This window comes from Coffea arabica, chromosome 1e, assembly GCF_036785885.1.
Source record: "Coffea arabica cultivar ET-39 chromosome 1e, Coffea Arabica ET-39 HiFi, whole genome shotgun sequence".
Lineage (NCBI taxonomy): Eukaryota > Viridiplantae > Streptophyta > Magnoliopsida > Gentianales > Rubiaceae > Coffea > Coffea arabica.
Genome location: NC_092311.1, coordinates 57,229,951 through 57,249,725, shown reverse-complemented (window position 1 = coordinate 57,249,725; position 19,775 = coordinate 57,229,951). Strand labels below are relative to the sequence as shown.

Here is a 19,775-nt window from a genome sequence, read left to right as displayed (position 1 = left end):
TGTGAATTTTGTCATGGATTTGGTTGTTGTTTTAATTAGATGCTGCTGCCTTTAACATAGGCTCAATACACAAGTTGGAGAAGTAGTTGAAATAATAGTAATAATCATGAGCGGAACATTTTGACATGTTATTATTAGATGATTTTTTTTTCTTCCTTTTTTTGGGGGGGGGGGGGGTGGTGGTTTGAGGGTGGCGATTGTGGTAGCCAATTTGACATGTAATTGTATTCTGTCACGAACAAGAAGGATGTGGACGCCAAAAGAGAAAAGTCAAACAAGGCAAGAACAACGAAGGACTCGGATGGCATTAGAATTTGCACAATAAAGTAGTATTGTGCGGAGGGAAGTGAGTTTGTTTGGATAAGAGTTTATTTGGATGATTTATTTGAGATATTTACTGTAGCACTTTTTGTGATGTGTTGTATGCGAGATAAAAAGGTGGTTAGGAAGATAAAGAGGTGATTGGGATTTGTGAGAATAAATTTTGCAAATCAAATTATTTTTGTCCAAACAAACTCACTAGTGACTAATGCCGCAATTTAAAGTTAGTTAAACAACAAAAAACCAAAGCTGCTCCAACTTTTGGGATTAGGAAATTAGGGCACGAACCTCAGCTGCTTTGTATCTACTAATACTACTTACTGAGCCAATGCAAAGTGTGCTGGACGAGTAATAAAAAGTGTACTTGGCTGTATTGGCTATTGCCATCATCCTCATCATCATCATCATCATCATCATCATCTTTTAGAAAGAGGGCAACGAATAGATGGAAGATTTACAGTGGAGCCACCACCAATGCCAATTCCATGCCTCCACCACCAATGCCAATTCTATTCCTCTTGCTTGCGTGAGACATCCGTTTTGCATCGCAATAATTATTGTAGAATGCGGTTGCATGGAGTTGAAGCTGACGTGATTACCAAGTGATTATAATCTGTAATTAAACCTCAACACACTTCTACTGGAACTGACTTAATCTTACAGCATCGTCCACGGCATCTATATCAATAACTCTCTTGAGAGTTGAGACTCCTTCCCAAAAAAAAAAAAAAAAAGCCTCCTGTGGCTGTGAGTCCTTGTCATATTAATTAATTCGATTCATCCGTGTATACTTTGACGTGAAAGAAAGAGGTCCCTGCAGTCAATTTCTGAATATTTTTTTTTAAAATAAAAAAAAATTCTCTTTACCAGCGACGTGAAACAAAGAAGGATAGCATGGCATCAATTTTGGACACGTAGCCAACCAGGTACGGCCGAGGAGAAGTGAAAACTGAAAAAGCCCGTCTCTTCTTACTGTTCCGAAATTGCGTGGACCTGACTGAGGTGTACAATTCCTCGAGAGACAAATTCGATACTTGGCTACAATGACGGATTGATATTCTTCAGGCTTGTTTCTTTCTTTTCTTCTGCGAATTCATATTTCTTGAGGCGGGTAGGTGGGGGGGGGGGGGTTGGGGGAGTGGGCCAAACGTGGTATATGACTAGACGCTTGTTGTTAAAGAAAAAGAGTTGGACAGATAAGTAATAATCCACCAGCAGGCACCGCAGCAGCAGCAGTGTTTTATCAAATCTTTGTTAAGAAGTGGAACCGAAGCAAGCCGACATTATTAACCCGTAACCCTTATGCCTCTCAGTTTCCCCCTCCTGATAAACAAAAACCAAAGACCCAAAAATAAATAAATAAATAAATAAAACGAAGGAGAAAAATCAGTAGGATTTTCCTCCGCAATCGAAGAAGCAAAGCCGAGATAATATTGAGAAACAAAAAATAGGTACTAGTCCTGCTTGGAACTACTGAACGGCAAAAGGCAGTAAATATTCTTAGGAAGAAAAGTCGGGGTGACTTCTGAGCAGCCGAATAACCGTCAGTTGTCTTTGTCCCTGCTCCTTAATCTTCCTTGGCGAAGGATATCTCTCTCAGATTCAGACGTTATCTCTTGTTGCTTTCTTGTCGGACTCTGTTTATTATTCTGCCTTCAAATTCTGTCTGAAGAGTGCGGAGTGTTATTGTTGTTGTTCATGGGACAACTGTACGAAGCTTCAGCTGAATCTATATGGTAAGAACCTCACACGGCAGATGCCTTTGTTTGTTTTCTTTTTTTTTATTTCCTTTTCTTGGAATTAATAACTCTAGTTTCTTCTTTTGCAATTTGGATACCTAAATGCATGTACCGCATCCTTTGTGTGTGCGTGGAGTTGAACATGGATTTCTTCCTTTTCATAGAATGTTGAATGCCCTTTCCGAGTGTTTCTTTATGTCCACTTGAATGTTTTTTCATTCCTTCTGTTGGGTTCGTTTGAAGTTTGCCGTTCCTGTTTATGACCAATTCTATTGCTTATGAAGATGTCCTGCTGATGAGTTTGCTTCTGTCATCTTCCCATTTTTACGGGTAATGCCTTTCTGTAATAGTAATACATCCTCGCCCTTATCTAATGCTTTTTTTGGGAATTCAATCTTCCTGGTATTCCTTTGGACTACACCGCGTTTTCATTTGCTGCTTGAGCTGATTCACACCGCAACTTCTTGTTCTTTATCAGCTGAATTCCTCCACATCGTTTGGATCCTACAACTTCTACAATTTTAACTTGTTTGTTTTGTTTTGAGTAATTGACTTTGCCCTTCTCTGTCTCTGTTTTGAGTTCTGCAATTTTGTTTTCTTTTTGCTCCTACCTTTTAATTGTTTCTGTTTACATGACTATATTGATTGACTGGCATCATTGTTTTCTGTTTTTGTTCGGAATGTCGATTTTAAAGATGGAGAAACAAAAGGAGACCGTTTGTTCTCCTGATACAGTTCTTGAGGACTACTTGAGGAATTTAGAATCTGAAACAGACTCCTCGAAAGCGAGCACTTCAGACTTAGGAGCTCCAAAAGATCCAAAGCCGTCTTCTAGATGGGCCGAATTTCTGCAATTATTCAAAACCAAATCGAAAAGACACCTGTCCACCTTCCATCCCCTGAAACTGTCTAAAAGGTTTAGCAGCAGTTTGCGAGAGGAAATCATTCTAGTGCCAGATCCCATGCTTGATACTAGTTTGAATTATTTCAAGCCTCAGTGGAAGAACTTCGCTCTCTCTGACCTCCAAACCGCAACCAAGAGCTTTTCTCAGGGTCAGCATAAGTATCTGTGCAGCTCTCAAAATTTTCTAACAAACTTTTCTAACCAGAAATTTGTCTTCTTTTTGCTTCAGAATGTCTGGTTGGAAAGGGCGGTTATGCTGAAGTTTACAAAGGCAGTTTGCGAGATGGGCAGCTTGTTGCTATTAAGCGGCTGACACGAGGATCAATGGAGGAGAGAACAGGAGATTTTTTATCTGAACTTGGAATTATGGCCCATGTCAACCATCCCAACACTGCTAAATTGATTGGTTATGGGGTTGAAGGTGGATTCTACCTTGTTCTTGAGCTGTCTCCCCATGGAAGTCTAGCTTCTTTGCTTCACAGTTAGTTCATCATCTCTGCTCTGTTGCTTCTTTTTTTGGTGTCTGGCGAAGAATTTGACAACTTTGGCTTCCAATTTCCTTTCTTTTTTTTTTTTTGGCACTTAAAGAAGGGACACATTTTCGTTAAGCTGGTTTAGTAAATAGATTAGAAGCCATATCAGCTAATGGGAGAATTTGCACAAACAGGGTAATAAAACCATGTTTTCTGGTTGAGCTGCTCCAATCTGGGACTGATGATCGGGGCACATGCTTGCTTATCAAAGAGTTTGTGCAAATGAGCCCTCCATCTCTTTGAAAAATCTTTGACAATTATAGCTTTCCAAGTCATATCAGCTTTAGAGGTTGTTCTAGCGTTCTGTGGTATTCTATTTTGATATGATGAAAGAATCACTTTGCAGGTGCCAAGGAGAAGCTTAAGTGGAATATTAGGTATAAGATTGCATTAGGGACTGCTAAAGGCCTGCTGTATCTTCATGAGAGCTGTCAACGAAGAATCATTCACAGAGATGTTAAAGCAGCAAATATATTGCTCACACAGGACTTCGACCCTCAGGTGCTCTGACATTTAACCCTTCGAGCATGCGCATTGTAGACCTGTACTCTACATTGTATTCAGCCATTTCGATCGTTTAAGTAGACATGAATTTTGAGTTGTTGATAATTAGAGCTATAATGGAATAGTATGTCCTTTTTTTTTTCTCCCTTAATGTCTTGATTGAAGAGTATAATTTTGAATTCAGATCTGTGATTTTGGGCTTGCAAAATGGTTACCAAGGCAATGGACTCACCTCACCGTGTCAAAATTTGAAGGCACATTTGGGTTTGTAGATTCAACCGCTGTCAATCTCTGTCCAGCTCGTCCAACATCTATATGAACCCATCCATTTTCTTTTGTTTTTTAATCTTTCTGATTTCAGATATCTTGCTCCCGAATTCTTAATGCACGGCATAGTGGATGAAAAGACTGACGTGTTTGCCTTCGGTGTGCTGCTGCTGGAACTCATCACCGGACGTAGGGCTCTGGATTACTCGCAACAAAGCCTTGTGTTGTGGGTAATGCCGTCTTCCTCCACTGTGCATCTCTTTTAGGCGGAGGTGAGTGGGCTAATCTACAGAAGGACAGGCACTGATTTTTATTTTACTTTTGCTAGGCAAAACCACAGCTGAAGAAGAGCAGAATCAGAGAGCTGGTTGATCCTTCACTTGCTGAATACGATCCAATTGAGATGAACCTGATGGTCTTGGCTGCTTCTTTGTGCGTGCAAGAGTCTGCAATCCGACGTCCTAGAATGAGTCAGGCATGTAATATCCTGCAGCCTGCCTACTTGTTTAGGCACCCATTAAGCCGTTAAGCGTGGACAATCTATTCAATTGGCTTTCCATGGTTGCAGGTCTTGCTGCTTCTGAGAGGCAGCTGTGGTAGCTTAGAATTAGTGAGAAAGGGAAGAAAGCTATCCCATTGGAAGAGGTACTATGAAGAGCTGTTCCATGCCGAAGACTAGCTAGCGAGGAGGCTCAAGTGGTATTTAGTAGGAAGAAATCTCTGTCAATAGTGGCTGGTTAATGCGCTTACCAGTTATGCTCGGTGGATGAATCGGCATTAAATTATATATATTAGGATTGAAAGGGTCGTCCTCAAGCATTTTGTTAACTCTCAGGAGTTTCGAAAAGTGGAGGACTGCAGGGGCTCCATGTTTGGTGGTATATCTGTTGCCAATCAACCCCTTGAAATGAAATGGCACGCCATGCTTGAGCCTGAGTAGCCGCCGCGCCGGAGGAGAGTAGAGACTGGAGAGCATCGATGAACTTCATCCGGTGTTATATGGATTGTATATTTGGTTTTGGAGCATCATATCATATATGCTGAAGAAGGTGTTCTTGCAACGGGTAAAGAGCTAGCAATGCCAGTCCAAGAACCTACGGTGAGTTTTAGTAACATCTCGGCATCCGTTAAAGCTTAATCATGTAGAAGAAGAAGATTTTGCAGGATCATCAAATTAAGTAGTTTTTTTAGTATGTAATCTGGACAGAAACTAGAAAACCGATGATGGTATACGAAGTAGAAGCATTATTATATTCTCAACAATTTCACGGGCCTAGGTATTTAGGCATCCTTTGCTTTTGAAAACTGTTTTTTTTTTTTTACGCTTAGCTTTTTCCCTTTCTAGGCCTTGCTTGTTTTCGTCGAAAAATATTGTCGTTTTTCGTGATCACATTTCCCTATCACCTTTTTCCTTCACATATATCAAATCGCTGCAATAAATTTTTCATGAAAAATGACGGAAAATGCAATCCAAACACAACCCGCTGTAGGAGGAGCAATAGTCTTCTTACTGAACGTCATTAAATTTGGCTCCTCTTGAAAGATGTCTAATGCAAGAAAGCACGAATTATTCCCCGTGCTAGACCACCATTAACCTTTCAGTAATGGAGTTAGGCCTTGAGCTTATGGACGTTGAAAGAGGGGAGAGCACGAATTAATGTGTTGTACGAATTGGTTATAGAGCAGAAGAGGTGCTAATATAAATGATGAATAACTTTAGAAATCTCGCCTGAGATTTGTGGCAACATCATTTGATAATCATATCTCAAAACTTTGAGAAATCTTATCGACCTCCCTTATTTTCAACTTTTTGTAATTTTATTAGCCCATTTCAAAAGTTATGATTTAAAAACTTATTTTGGGAGAGATAAAATATTTCTATCCAAAGTTATCCTTTTCTTGTGGAAGTTTAGTTTTCATAACAAATCAAGCTAAATCCTTATGAATCATAATATATTAATGAGGTTAAAAGACCTTTTGCAATTTTTGAAGTCATTGATCCGAACAAAAAATTCAAAGGAAAAAATTGTTATAATTAAAAATATACTTGATATTTTTCACCTTGAAAATGCCTCAAGTAAGTTTCTAAATATATTGTTAATAAATTATTTTTCTCTTGTTTTCAAGCCATCGACTTTGACAAAAAGTAAGAGCATTAAACAAAATTTTTAAACAATTTATATAATTTAATCCATTCAAAAATACTTTGTAATAAAGAAAGTTACTTTTACGTTTTCGAAAACACCTCAAATGAGTTTATAAATATAATTTTAGGCATTGTGTCTGTTTTTTATATTTAAGTCATTAGTCTATACAAAAATTTTTAAATTTGTAAAACTCCTCAAATCAGCGAAAACACTTTACAGTGAACGAAATAAATTTTTTGGCTTGAAGTACCTTTTATATACTCTTAAATAGTAATCTTTTGTACCTTAAATATGGAAAGTTCAAAGTTCTTAAATTTATAAAACTCCTCAAATTAATGAAAACCCTTTGTAGAGAATGAAATAAATTTTTTTGGCTTGAAGTGCCTTATGTATACTCTTAAACAGTAATCTTTTGTGCCTTAAATTTAGAAAGTTCAAGATTCTTAAATTTATAAAGCCTCCTCAAATTAACGAAAAAGCACCTTATGGTGAGGGAAATAATTTTTTTTCTGCTTGAGGCACCTTAAATATGCTCTTAAGTAATAATCATCTGTTCCTTAAAAGCACTTACTCATCTGTTCCTTAAAGGCACCATTTGATTTTACTTTTAGGCTTTTAGTAATATATGTTTACTATTTGAAAAAATAGTAGAATAATCACAGGAGCAATTTTGGCATGAAAATATTTCCTACCTGCAAATATGAGCTTCTTGATAATATTTTTAGAGACAAGTTGGTAATGATATAGTAAAAAGTTGAAAATAAAGAAGGTAGGTGAGATTTCTCAAAATTCAGGAGCATGAACTAATATAATCGCAAACCTCATAGAAGGGTTCTTGAAATTATCATATAAATAAGTATTTAAAGTTTCCTAGAGTAGTGGTGTATAAAAAGCATCCTACTTTTACCTTTCGCAAACAATCCGGACCTGCAAGTTTGAAGGAATCAAAGAATAAAAAAGCTAGGAAAATGCTTGAGATAGAGCTTCCAAGCTCCAAATGCCAAAAATGCTTATATCACTGTGAATCTTATATATCGGGGAAATTTGGCGGAAGCAAAATATCAGCGGGCAAACGAGCGGCCGATATGGAACGTGGGCTGGTGGGCCTACGTTAGAAAGGCTTTTCTAATCTATCCATTTCATTCCAATATTTGACATACAAATATATATATATATATATATATATATATTTTTTTTTTTTTTTTGGGAAGACCTTACCTTCTTAAAAAACCTATTTCAACTTTATTTTTTGGATTCTCATTCTTTGAAAACCTCATTCCCACTCTATTCACCGAACACCTAAATTGTAAAGGTCGAGTTTGCTTTTTCATACTCCTCTGCCTTTTATATACGTGTCAAATATTAGATTACTTGTGAATTAGTAACTGTTGGACTTAGGTTTTATCGCACCAACTGTTATTTTATTGGGTTTAGATTTTATCCCACCAACCAATCCCAATAAAACAACGGTTGGTGAGATAAAATCCAAACCCAACAGTAACATCTGTTACTTTATAGTTCTATTAATTAATAACATTTGCTCTCTTTAATAATATATTTAATTAAAAATTTTAACATCTTTTTATTTATAAAATTGGATTATATGACAACATTTGTCAACTCAAAAGAAGTAATAACATGCCAATTCATATGCACTTTAATAAATAAAGAAGGAAAAAAAAACGTTGCTATACCATCCAATAAGTGACAAATATACATTTTTTGTTTATAAATAGTTTTAAAGATCAAAAAGAAGCAAATCAAAAGGACATACGAATTGATATGTATGCTATTTGGATATTCAATTTGGCTAAATCAGTATTCAACTATTGTAATTGTCTATTACCAAAAAGTTATTTTTATTATTATTAAGTCATAGTCATATGTTTCTAAATATAATATCTATGGAACATGTTCTTGCTTGCTAGTGTGGTTGCTAATCAAACAAAAAAAAAAAAAAACTAGCCATTTATATGATACTGCCAAAAAATGAAAAAGAAATGTTTTATGTTATATTTAGGGTAATTAAGTTAATATAATAAGGGAGAAGTGATAGGTTAGGTGGTTTGAGGAGGGGGAGTGTGAGTAAGCGATTTTGAATTCCTACCTTACTACTTACACTAAAAAAAAAATTTAATATAATAAATTTTTCATTTCATTTTACCTTCTTAATATGATTATGCCAAATGTTAAAAAAGAAATACACATTTATTTTGTATAAAGTGCATTAGGGATAGGTTGAATAGTTCGAGGGAAGAAGTATGAGTGAAATCTTTTGATTTAAACCCTTTCACTTATACTTAAAAAGAAAAACCTGTATAATAAATTTTTCATTCCACTTTGCCTTCTCAATGTGATTATGCCCAATGTTGGAAAAGAAATACACATTCAATTGTGAACTTCCCTTACTTAACATTGGAATAATAAATGATCAAAACTTGAGTCTTGGGTAGATCGGATTTTCAAAAATTCAATGAACAAAATTGTGCTACATCACCAAATTATATCACACTACTCGATGAAAAGATATGATACAATTTGAACCATTAGATCTTTGAAAATCGGATCCATTCAAGCTTGAGCCATAATAAATAGTTTATTTTGTTGTGACTTCGATTACCTAACATTGGAGTATAAATAGTTTCCGTCCATTCTTGCGAAAAAAAAAAAAGAAAAGGAATTTTGATAGACCATTCCTGCGTATCCAAACAATAGGCTATAGTACATGGAAGCAAGTAGAAGTATGCAATAGATTGGGAAACATTCAGAAGGTTAGCTAAGGTAAATCACAAGATTGAAAGAACAGCTGTTTGGATTCATCAGAAATAGCTGTCAGAGAAGGATGGAGAATTGGAAGAATAAATGACTGAATACTGCAATGAAGCAAATACTACTAAAAGTCATCACAATGGCTTTACCTATATATGCTATGTCCTGTTTCAAATTACCAAGAAAGCTACGTAAGGCTATTAGTTCTATGATGGTTAGATTCTGATGGGGGGAAGAAAATGGAAGGAGAAAGATGCATTGGTGCTCCTGGAGTAGGTTTACCAAGGACAAAAGTAGAAGGGGATTGGGATTCAAAAACCTGCAGGATTTCAATAAGGCTCTACTGGGAAAGCAAATCTAGATACTAGTGACATGTCCTAATCTATTGATAAGCAAGATCATGAAGGCCAAGTATTATCTAACTAGTTCAATATTCTAATGCAAGGTGAGCCAAACAGCTTCATAGATATGGAAAAGCCTGATTAGTGTTAGAGAGGATATGGGGAGGGCATTTGGAGAAGAATTGGGAATGGTAAGAGAACTCGATTTTGGGAAGATAGATGGATTCCAAATAACAAAGAGGGGAAATAAACAACCAACAAGCCTCAGAACTACAGTTTACAAAAAGTGGAACAATTGATAACAAATTTCAGATGGAATAAACACTTGATCTTCATAACTTTTATAATGGGAAAGATGCTGTAGAAATACAAAAAAATTCAATTAGCCTGACAGGAAGGGAAGACTGCAATTTCTGGATAGAGAACAATGATGATAATTATTCTGTCAAATCAGCTTATAAGTTTTTGAGTAGAGGAAAGGATATTCAGCAAAAGGTGTCCAGATGGCAAGGGGAATCAAGCGCCATTGGACAAAAAGAGAATGAGCGGAGGCGGATGTGGAGACTGAACATTCAAGGCAAATTGAAGAACTTTATGTGGAAATGCTTGAACAAAGCTCTTCCAGTGAAAGAACTGGTATATTGTGGAACAAAAAATGGGAGAGCCAATATGCTTGATTTGTGGGAAAGAAAAGGAGACAGTGGAACACTTGTTTTTTTTTTCTGCAATCAAGCAAAGAAGTCTGGAGATTGGCCCCATTGCAGTGGGATGGACTTGTAGATTATAGAGGAAATTTCAATTAATAGTAGTGTGGTCTAATGGAAGCTACAAGCAGGACTGACGGAAATCACCATTAAGCACATACTGTCAATATACTCTGACAATTGTGGAAAGTTAGGAATGAGAAGATTTTCAACAATAGATTCCGTCAGGTTTTTGAAATTGTACAGAAAACGCACCTAGAGTGGTTAGAGTACACTGAAGCTCAAAGTAGTGACAGGTGAGTGAGCATTCAAGAAATAACATCAAGGAATGAGGAAGAATAGTACAACAATGATGAAAGCAGTCTGATGAACATTGTGATGGAAGTCACCTAGCAAGAGGAAGGAAAGCCACTAGGAATTGGTATAGTGGCTACTCAAGGCAATAATACATATGCTATCTGGGCCATAAGGGAAAGAAGCACAGGAGATAACAAGTTTGTTTGGATTGTAAGTTATTTAAAATATTTTTACTGTAGTACTTTTTGTGATGTGATGTATGGGAGGATAAAAAGGTAATTGAGAATATAAGAAGATGTATTGAAAATTGTAATAATAATGTAAGCAAATATATTTGAAAAAATAATCAACTGTTCAAACAAACCCGTTGTTGGACCATACCGCAGCGATCAAACTAACACTGTGTAAGGCTAGGGAGAAGCTCTGGCAGCAGTTAAAGTGCAAGTGTCATCTCCTCAGTTGATACGTTACTTGAGGACGAATAAAGCACAAGACATAAGACATTTTGCCGAGTTGGAAGACATTCAAATGCTAAGATCTTTATTTATGAAATGCACATTTAGCTTGATGTAATATGATAAGTAGAAGATTTAGTATTTATGTTATTAAGTTAGCGCAATATGAGGAATATTTAAATTCTCAGTGTCCTAGGACACTTTTGTAAAACTCAAAATGAATCTTTTGCTCAAGTTGTATAGCTTGTTTTTGATATCAACAAATATTTATGACGTTTTTGTAAAAAAAAAGGGGGGGGGGGGGGGGGGGGGGGGGGGGAGGTTATAGCAGTACATTACAGACTTGCGAGAAAGGAACTCCATAAATTATCGAGAGGCAATAGATTAATTTGTCGGGCTCCCTCGTGCCTACCCCACTAGGCCTTTTATTTTAGGTTCCACCTTTAATTTCGCATCATCGTCATTAACGTTAATCTCACATATTTTTAGTGGGTGTTTGGCGTGCAAAAGATCTGCTGGTTTCACATAGTTAACTTTATTGAGCAAGATCAAGAGAAAATAAATACTGTAACCTAGTTCACTCCGTACAAATAAAGTAGCGGGGCATCGAGGACTGCAGGCCGATAAAGGAAAAGCATGGAAGTAGCACAGTTGCAGAAACGATTTCTGGAGTTGATATCAACCGTTTATCAAGAGGTGAGTTGCTTTTACGGATTTTATTAATTGGATTTAACTTATTTGATCTTGATTAGAGGTTTTTCCTTTTTCATTTGATTTGGCGTTATTCGTTTGATTGTCTTGGGGAAAAAAGGGGTTTTTGGATGATCAGTTCGTACAGCTTCAGAAACTGCAAGATGAGAGCAACCCGGATTTTGTGGTTGAAGTGGTGTCCCTCTTCTTTGAGGATTCTGAGAAGCTTCTCAACAATGTGGCGACTGCCCTGTAAGCTATCTTTACATTTGCTGATTAGTCCTTTCAAGATTATCTATTAATAGCATGTTAATAGTCTTTTTATTCGGTTGATTTTTGAGTTGCGGTTTAATTTGGTTTTTTCAATGGCACAGTCAACAACCAATTGTGGATTTTAAGCAGGTCGATGCTTATGTCCACCAATTCAAGGGTAGCAGTTCTAGGTAAAAAAAAAAAAAAGATACTAAAAGTTTTCCTTTTTGTTGGTTTTCTTCCCTTACTTTTAATTTTCTTAGTTCTTTACCTCCATATATGCTTCTGGCTGGCTAGTAGAATAGAACCGAAAAATACGGACCACTTCTTTGTAATTAGGTTATATTCCACGTCTTTGCTCTAGCTAATTTTGAACTCCACTAAATTGACTTCAGGATTAACATCTACTGACGCAAATTACTATGCATTTTTTGATGATTAGTCTTCTGTCGTGGAAAAATTCGAATATATGACAAGGGATTATGTCTCTTCTAACAGCATAGGTGCACAGAGAGTGAAGAATGCATGTGGTGCTTTTAGAAATTTTTGTGAGGAAAAGAACCTGGATGGGTGAGTTTTGAATTGGCAGCTTGGCCTTGCTGTATAGTGTTGTTGAAGTGACTGAGCACCTTGTATGCAGGTGTTTGAAATGTCTACAACATGTGAAAAATGAATACGCTCTTGTGAAGAGCAAGCTTGAATATTTATTTATGGTAAGCGTTTGTCTTGAAGGAATTTTTATACACGAGGCTTGGTTATATTCTTCAAGCATATTTCAGTAGTAATGTTGCTTAGTGGTTAAAAATATTGAAGGCAATTTTGTCTAAAATTCAACAGCATTCTCTTTCAAATTCATTATGCTGATTACCCTCCTGTAAAAAACGAATTAAAAGAATGAATAAGATTGTTAAAGGTAGTATGCTGAAAGGGAATATAGAAAGGCAAAAGCTTTTGACATTCTCGTTTCTTTCACTCTCATTTTGCGTCATCCTTGGATATGGTTTATGTGGTTCCTCAACCACTAACGAAATGCATATTACCCACTTTACCTTTTAATGCAACTGCTTGTCACCCGTAGTCATATTGAATAATCTATTCTACTATCTCTTTTGTTCAGCTGGAGCAACAAATAGTGGCAGCTGGTGGCATGATACCCGTAATTCCATAAGTATCTCCATTTAGCCTACTCGCAAAAAGGGTAAGCTGCGTTGTCATGTAATCTGGCCCCCTGGTTAGAGGTTGATAAGGAAGGTGCCCTGACTGTCAGACAGAGATAAATTGCTTCAGAAATTAGAAATTCTATCAGCAATGGATTCTGCTTTTTGCCCAAAAAAGAAAAAAAAAACTGGATTCTGCTTTCTAATGTTCCACTGAAATGTTTTTTTTTAAGTAAGCTTTTGATGTTCCATTTTCCCTTCGTTACACTCATATCGTGCATTGATTGTTTGATCACTTGGCTAAGAGTTGCTGAGAGTTTTGTATAGTGCCAAATTACTTTTTATTAAGAAGATGATTGGCATTTTGTTTGGAAATGATCATCCTGTTTGTTCTCTTAGTTTAGGACAGCATCAATTTTGAGGGCGGAGGTACACCTTTGCGATTAATCTTATTGAAGCAAATGTCTGGTTCAGGTGTTAGTCAATTTAAGTGCTGTACTAATCTGGTTTAAGAAATTGTCATTCGACGAGTAACATAGAGGAAGGCTAAAAGAATAGCAGGTTTAACTTCTGCCGTCACCACATTCAATTTCCAGAAGATTTAACAATAAAGCCGTGTGGCATGCTGCTCTGCAGATTGCGTTTCCTAGCTCCATTGCCTTTTTATGCTGCTGGCATCCTTCTATGATGGAAGTTCGGCATGGCACTTTTGTTGGTGTAGCTGGAAGTATGAACCTGGTTATGCTTTGCTTTTGTGAATTTGGCTTGCCTTAGTTCTTGCATTTTCCCTCTTTCCTCATGGGCGCTGAAGAAAGGCCTAGGACTACAATGTGAAGACAAAACCTACATCTTCTTATTGATCGCATCTTCAGAAAATGGAATGTGCCGACCTCTGCTGGGAGCTGTTACTTTGTTGCGATAAGTCTGTCATTACATATTTCTTGGCCTGCCTTAGTTTGTGTTGCTCTTTTAAATTTCTATGGCATAAGTTCATTTCATTATAGTGAAAATATACTCACTCACCCAAAAATGGCAGCTCAAAGTGGAAGCTAAGGTTGTGTTTGGATTGCATATTCCGTCATTTTTCATGGAAAAATTACTGTAGCGATTTGATATATGTGAGGGAAAAAGGCGATAGGGAAATGTGATCACGGAAAACGATAATATTTTTCGACAGAAACAAGCAATCCAAACAAGGCTTTTGCGCGGTTAGTGCTTCCCTTGATGGAAACCAGTAATTATAGTTTGTTTGATTTTGTTGAATTGGCAACAAGGCTTTGGGGGAATTGCGAAAGTGACGTTTTTTCAACCTTTTGTGATTGTGACGACATGGTTAACCCCTTCTTCCTGGAAGTACCCAACTAACATTTTGTAATTGTGACGACCGTTGCTTCGTCAATAAGATTGTGCCTTCTCCAAGGGGGAGATGATTCTTTCTTTTCCAGTCGGTGCGTCCAGCCTCTCGAGTAGAACGTTCCCATGTTTCCAAAGCCCGAGAGAAGCCTAAAACTGGGTCCTTTTTTTTTGTTTCAGAAGGTTAAATTCACCGCCACCGGACGTATGATAGAGAATAGGGAGGAAGTCACATGCTGCTGCTGTATATCCTCCTCGGCTCTTGCTCATGGTTTTTAACCGTGAGGATTTTCAGTCTGGAATTGTTGTCTCTTCACCGTCACCATCCATCATCATCATGTTGAGATTTCTCCTCCCATAAAAATGAAAAGTTTTTGCCTGTGGATTCTGGTAGTCAAGTCGCATGCAAGAGCTGTTTGGCAAAACAGATACTACTGCCGCCACTACTACTACCAGTACCAGTACCACTGAGGTGAGGTGCGTTGTCCCGCAGTTGTATTGTACGTCACAACTAACCTCTCTTACGGTTACGGACGGACTCCTTTGGTGCTTCATATTCTATGTATGTGGATCTATTGTTGTTGGGCCCGGAAAAGGAGGTTCGCCAATTGGCAAGTACTACAGGAGGACCACCAAAATTTGGTCCCCAAGCCCCGAAGATTAAGAATAATAGGTTTGTTTGGATTGAGCATTATTTACCCAATTTTATTTGTTTAAATCATCATTACAATTTTCAATACACCTTTTTACCTTTCCAATTACCTTTTTATCTCACATACATCACATCACAAAAAGTGCTACAGTAAAAATATTCCAAATAATCCCAAATAACTTACAATCCAAACAAACCTAATGTGATGCTACCAGACCGCATCGCTGATTGGACCTCAATGTTACCACTTGCCAATCCCATTTTCGTAGAGATAGATGGATCTCAATTGGATGCTTGGCGGCCGTCTGCAAAATGTAAAACCGCTTGCGGCCCCGTTAATTGGGGACCGACTTTGCTCACGATCAGTAACGCTGATTACCCGCTCAAGAATGAAGAATTGCTCACGATGCATCAACTACAATTTTTTCCTCTTAATTAAATTAATAGTCGTTCGTGTGTATTTATTTCTAAAAGTTGAGTATGCCTTGGGGAAAAGGAAACTTTGGAGGACTTTGGGCTCTTTGACCCATGCTATTATTATCTACTATCTTATAAAGTCCATGTCGTTGCGTGAATGAGAAGGTTTCGTGCTTGAACTCAACGGCAACGCTGCAAGCAATAAGATGAATGTTAAAAGAATTGGGACCATATATTATAGGATGGCAAACCATTTGACGGATGGTTACTTCAGTACTACTAACTAAGAGTAAAGTTTTAGGTTCCCACAGGCCCCACCAGCTTAAGAGTAAATTTTTTTTTTTTTTTCTGAGAACAGGAAAAAGATTAAAGAAGATCGAACCAATACAAAAATGTGAAAAAAAAAAATTTAAGAATAAAACATAAAACCGAAATCCAAGTCTTGGCATTTTTCAATGATTTTGTGGTGACGAAACGTTTGCTGCTGCTTTAAAAGTTTAATGAGGAAGAACATCTTTCCCTCTAGACTTCCATTCGCCTGTAGACTTTTCAATTCATTCGAAACTTTCCTGAGTTGGAGCGGCCGTTTTCCGTCGAAAAATTACGTCATTTTTCGTAAACATATTTTCCTATTACCTTTTTTCCTCACATACGTCAAATCGCTACAGTAGAAAAATGATGAAAAATGCAATCCAAACAGGTTCTAAAAAACTTTTGTTTGGCGCTCCACCAAATAGGCACGTACTTTATCATTGAAAGCCTATTCAATTCGGTCAACAACATTTCCAGGGTGAGTGATTCTTCTAATTTCTAAACTCGGAACTGGCGATTAGAAAATGTGGGCTAATTTATGACTGATCAACTTAAATGTGGGCTAATGTAGACATGCAAGTGATATTTGCACTTCGGGTTCGTAGCACTCCGTTCTAACATTTTATTACGTGACAAAAGAATGGAGTTGCAGTAAATTATTTTAGATTAAATCTTATATATACTGATTGATTCACGGTATATACACTATCATGGTTGGATGCACGATATATATATATGTAAAATTTTAATTTGGATTATATGAATTTTTGTAAGCTGCGTAGCTTCAGTAAAAAAAAATATGTATATATTTGACCTCTCACTGCACCGCACTGGTAAATACGGATAACGAAAGCGGGGCGGGGTAAGTAGGTGATCAGCAGCTGGACGAAAGAGACACCGCACCTAAGCACATAAATACACACATTCCCTGATTTTGATTCTGGGCTCAAAATCTGTGCAAGACCAAACCAGAACCCCATCCAAAACTATTCATCCCTGATAGTGCAATAATTGTATCGTAGTAATGCATCGCCTTCTCCCCCAGTCCTCCTCCCCCCAAAAAAAAAAAACTCAGTCCCCACTCCCTAGAATTTTAGCGGAAGGATGATGAGGATAGTGGCTGCGGTCGTTGGGTTTGGTGCAATCAACAAACACGCATCTCCATACGCACCACTCCCTCCTCACTTGGCCGGCCCTCCCTCTTTGCGCATGTCTCCCATGAAATTCTTGCCGTGCCTCCATATTATCCAATACATCCCATGATCCCGCCCCAAGGCAGACTAAAATTACTAGTACCACACTCGGTATAATGAAACAAATTTAAGAAAGAAACAGACGGCGTGTAATATTGGAGGCAATTGTAAGAAACTGTTTAATCATGACAGATCACTTGTGGTGGGGGAAGGTCAGTTTAATGAACCGATCGAAGGGCAAATACTGTCAAAGAGCTGCGGTCCATGCATGGATGGCTGCAGGCTCCTTTTTATCCCTGCCTGCATTAAGGAAACGGCAGCTAAAAGCAAAGGTTGGCAAAATTCAAAAGGGAAGAAACCCTTTTCGATCAAGGAGCTTTCATTTCCATTGTAGTAGTAATTAATGTTTGATCTTCACCTGTATGCCACTACTTGGAGTACGTGTTTGATTCTGCCGCTTTTACAACCACCTTGTTTGCTGGAGCTCATGAATATGACTACTACTTTCATTCAAATACTAGTCTGTCTTTTGTCGTTCGTTTGTTGAGACTAATCAAAGATATGATGATATGCATCCCGTGGCCGTGGGGCGGGACCAGATGGGCATATGATTATTTATGACATCCATATGGAAGTTGGAACCAATCAGCTTTTCTGTCTTCCTTGCTACTAGTACAATTTATAACTCTTCCTCCTCGACTTGGTTGGTTCACTTTAGGGTTGAATTTCGTTTCATTTTTTTACACCGAAACTACTGATCACAAGAACCAAAAATCCATTCCCGTACTACGCAATTCAATTTCCTGAGCCCAAATTAATTAGCCCTTCTGATTGATTTTTTTTTCTTTCTTTCTTTTTGGCTATGTGGTAATTTCTTGTCCCTTGGTTAATAATAATAGGCTGTGAGTTCGATACTAGTATACTGTTGATGATAGAAAAAAGAATAGTAAAATGTTCAGTCTTTCCTTACGCTGAGGATGACCATAAATTCCCGGGAAAAAAAAAAAAAAAAAGAAAGATGTGCTCAGACAGCACATCCCACCGCCATGCCCAAAATGCTTTAATTTCCTGAGAATGATTAAAGGCAGAGTAAGTTTGGTCCGGAAAGCAAATGTCATTACCTAATACTAGCCGTATTAGGTGATACAAAATGATGGCAGAATTATTAAAAGTGGGGATGAACCATGAGCTATCAAGTTGATATTACTGTATCATCATGCTGCACTAGTAGTATTTTAGTATAAGCTTTGGCCACTCTTTAGCACATTTTCCTACATTTCCGTGTCAAAAAGAAGTGTGATCTATTTTTAATTTATGATTCATTGGCGTTCTCTTTTTTCCAACTCACGAAACAATCTAACAACCCCTGTCCCCTTGCTTTTGGTTCCCAGCAACAAGGTGTCAATTATGTATCGTGCCTGTGTTCTTTGAAAAAAAAATTTTAATCCATGCCCCCCTGCCTGGCTCCCTAATGAATGAGAAGAGTTTTCTTTTTGGACCATCTGTCCAGTGTAGGACCCAAATGCTTGCGGAGACGGCCCAAGATTGTAAGCGGACTACTTCGGACTTGAGACTCTGAAAAGACTTTTATTACCATTAATAGTGCTCTTTTCTTTTTGACCTTTTGGGATGGTTATGAAACGTCTACGCTGTGCGGTTGATGTTAGTCGGGGAAGGCCGGGACAGTACCATTGTAGTAAAAGGCGGGGGCATTTTTATCTTGTGACAGAATGTTATAGCAACGGAAAAGAAGAAAATTTGGCGTTAATCCGGTATTAGATCTTAACATATGTGTGAAACCGGATGCAATTGTACCCCCCCCCCCCCCCAAAAAAAAAAATCAATCCCTGTTTGACTAAAAAGTATGACCAAGGACTAGAAAGACTTGAGCCCCAAGTCATCATCCGATGCTTTTTCAGGCCTCTGAAAAACAGAGCCTGAGGATAGAAGCTGGCAAGAAGGAAAAAGGGATCAGAGCTGCTATAGGGGAGAGGACAACAAGAAGAAGGCGTTGAGCGGAGCGGCGGGGACCAATGGCACCAGTGGTTTCGGCGAAGATGTTTTACAACCTCCCCCACCCGCGTCTCAAATCCTCTGTCCCTGAATAATTCTCTATCTTGTACGTCCCAAATTTGCGTAGTTATCACGTGTATTGATATATTGATAAATCAATTAAACTCATAACAAACGAGTCAACAAGTCAAACATTGCTTCAATTATCAACGTATCAATACACGTGGCAGCTGTATAAGCAAGATTAACAAGTCAAATTGAATGATATATATATATATATATATATATTTGCAAATTATGCTAACCAAGCGGACCCTTATCTCCTTTCTCACAAAAAACCCTGGGGATAATTCTCAAATTGTTGCATGCTCATGAAAAAAAGACACAGAAATGGATAAAGTTTTTTGTTTTCCTGTGGCCTCAAATGTTTAATTATTAAGGGAAGAAGGATGGATCAATTGTGACTGGAGAAAAAAGGGGGGGGGGGAAACGAAAGAAAAAGAAGAAAGGGGGCCTGCGCCAGGGTTTGATGATAATGAGTTGTGGGTGGCGTGCCTGTGAGATAGCGTTAGGCAGCAACCTTGGCCTTGGGGTCACGTGGTCCTAGTCCCAATCACCCTCCCTCCCTTCCCCAAAGCTGGACTCCGTTAATCCGTGTCTCTATCCGAACCTGCACCCCAAACAATCAGAGATGCTCCACCTAGGCTCGGACAACCGTTTAGCTTCCCGAACCTCTTCCCAATAAACAAACAAAA

The 19,775-nt window shown here is 37.8% G+C and overlaps 2 protein-coding genes across 14 annotated transcripts; both read left to right on the top strand.

The window, feature by feature from the left end:
* Positions 1–1,480: 1,480 nt before the first annotated feature.
* On the top strand, positions 1,481–5,573 carry LOC113734074 (receptor-like cytosolic serine/threonine-protein kinase RBK2). Of its 3 annotated transcripts, none has more exons than XM_027260408.2 (8): positions 1,481–2,057; positions 2,756–3,113; positions 3,194–3,445; positions 3,844–3,998; positions 4,186–4,265; positions 4,363–4,498; positions 4,597–4,747; positions 4,837–5,573. In XM_027260408.2, exons 1-8 carry the CDS (start codon positions 2,055–2,057, stop codon positions 4,866–4,868), a joined length of 1,167 nt encoding a protein of 388 aa, XP_027116209.1. In that variant the 5' UTR covers positions 1,481–2,054; the 3' UTR covers positions 4,869–5,573. The 3 variants fall into 3 exon arrangements, with proteins under 3 accessions (XP_027116209.1, XP_027116200.1, XP_071923922.1); XM_027260399.2 differs by having other exon boundaries at positions 1,482–2,057; positions 4,597–4,743; XM_072067821.1 differs by lacking the exon at positions 1,481–2,057 and adding an exon at positions 2,304–2,604 and having other exon boundaries at positions 4,597–4,743.
* A 5,732-nt stretch (positions 5,574–11,305) lies between these two features.
* Positions 11,306–15,194, top strand: LOC113734085 (histidine-containing phosphotransfer protein 1). 11 transcript variants are annotated; one of them, XM_072067776.1, is made up of 7 exons: positions 11,334–11,677; positions 11,793–11,923; positions 12,046–12,114; positions 12,422–12,493; positions 12,564–12,636; positions 13,041–13,121; positions 14,614–15,194. In XM_072067776.1, the coding sequence occupies exons 1-6, from the start codon at positions 11,618–11,620 to the stop codon at positions 13,089–13,091; spliced, it is 456 nt and encodes a 151-aa protein (XP_071923877.1). In that variant the 5' UTR covers positions 11,334–11,617; the 3' UTR covers positions 13,092–13,121; positions 14,614–15,194. The 11 variants fall into 11 exon arrangements, with proteins under 11 accessions (XP_071923903.1, XP_071923895.1, XP_071923901.1 ...); XM_027260429.2 differs by lacking the exon at positions 14,614–15,194 and adding an exon at positions 13,717–14,090; XM_027260439.2 differs by lacking the exon at positions 14,614–15,194 and adding an exon at positions 13,555–14,090.
* Positions 15,195–19,775: the final 4,581 nt, after the last annotated feature.